The following is a 564-nucleotide window of genomic DNA, read 5'->3' as shown; positions in this document are numbered from 1 at the left end:
ACGACGGAGATTTTATTTGCATAGTTTAATTCAAGCATTGGGACGAGTTAAGGGTCCATTTATGTACGTGTATGCGTCGTTTTGAAAACGACAACTTTGAAACAGATTTTTAATTACTCCGTGATAAGGATGCTTAGGGAAATGACCCTTCATTGGATCATTCTATGCTACACAATCACTTCGTTCACAAATCACACACAAAAAAGCATAAGAGAAGTAATATTGCGTCCTGTGGTCAATGGCGTCGCATAAGTCGTAGGTTATCTCACAAGAAGAAATTCGTCTTGCATCCAGACAAGACGTTTTCATGGAGGAAAACGCATCGTTGAATACACGTGACTCTACGGCCGAAATCTAAGAAGGCTTTTCTTGAGTCCACACGTTCAATGAAGGACAGGGAAGTTCAGTTATGAACAACGTTCGAGTGTGACGTAGACATGGAAGATCAGAAGAGCGGTAACGCTGTGCTCTTGTGTCGTAGTTGCTGGTTGAAGTTCGCAGCAGCAGCTGCTGTGTACTGGCTCGGGTAGTGGAAAGCCGCCTTCATGCTCTCCACAGGGAAGT

At 43.8% G+C, this 564-nt stretch overlaps 1 protein-coding gene across 1 annotated transcript in view; it reads right to left on the bottom strand.

Annotated features, from left to right (window-relative positions):
• Positions 1–263: 263 nt before the first annotated feature.
• Positions 264–564, bottom strand: part of LOC143019419 (uncharacterized) — a 30,851-nt gene continuing 30,550 nt past the window's right edge. The window contains exon 8 of the mRNA XM_076175055.1: positions 264–564. This exon is cut by the window's right edge and continues 41 nt beyond it. Coding sequence (XP_076031170.1) covers positions 446–564 — 119 coding nt within the window. The 3' untranslated portion in view covers positions 264–445.

This window comes from Oratosquilla oratoria, chromosome 37 (genome assembly GCF_046742065.1).
Source record: "Oratosquilla oratoria isolate Oo_2021 chromosome 37, ASM4674206v1, whole genome shotgun sequence".
NCBI lineage: Eukaryota > Metazoa > Arthropoda > Malacostraca > Stomatopoda > Squillidae > Oratosquilla > Oratosquilla oratoria.
The sequence above is the reverse complement of the archived record's forward strand: the minus strand, read 5'-3'. Positions and strand labels throughout refer to the sequence as shown.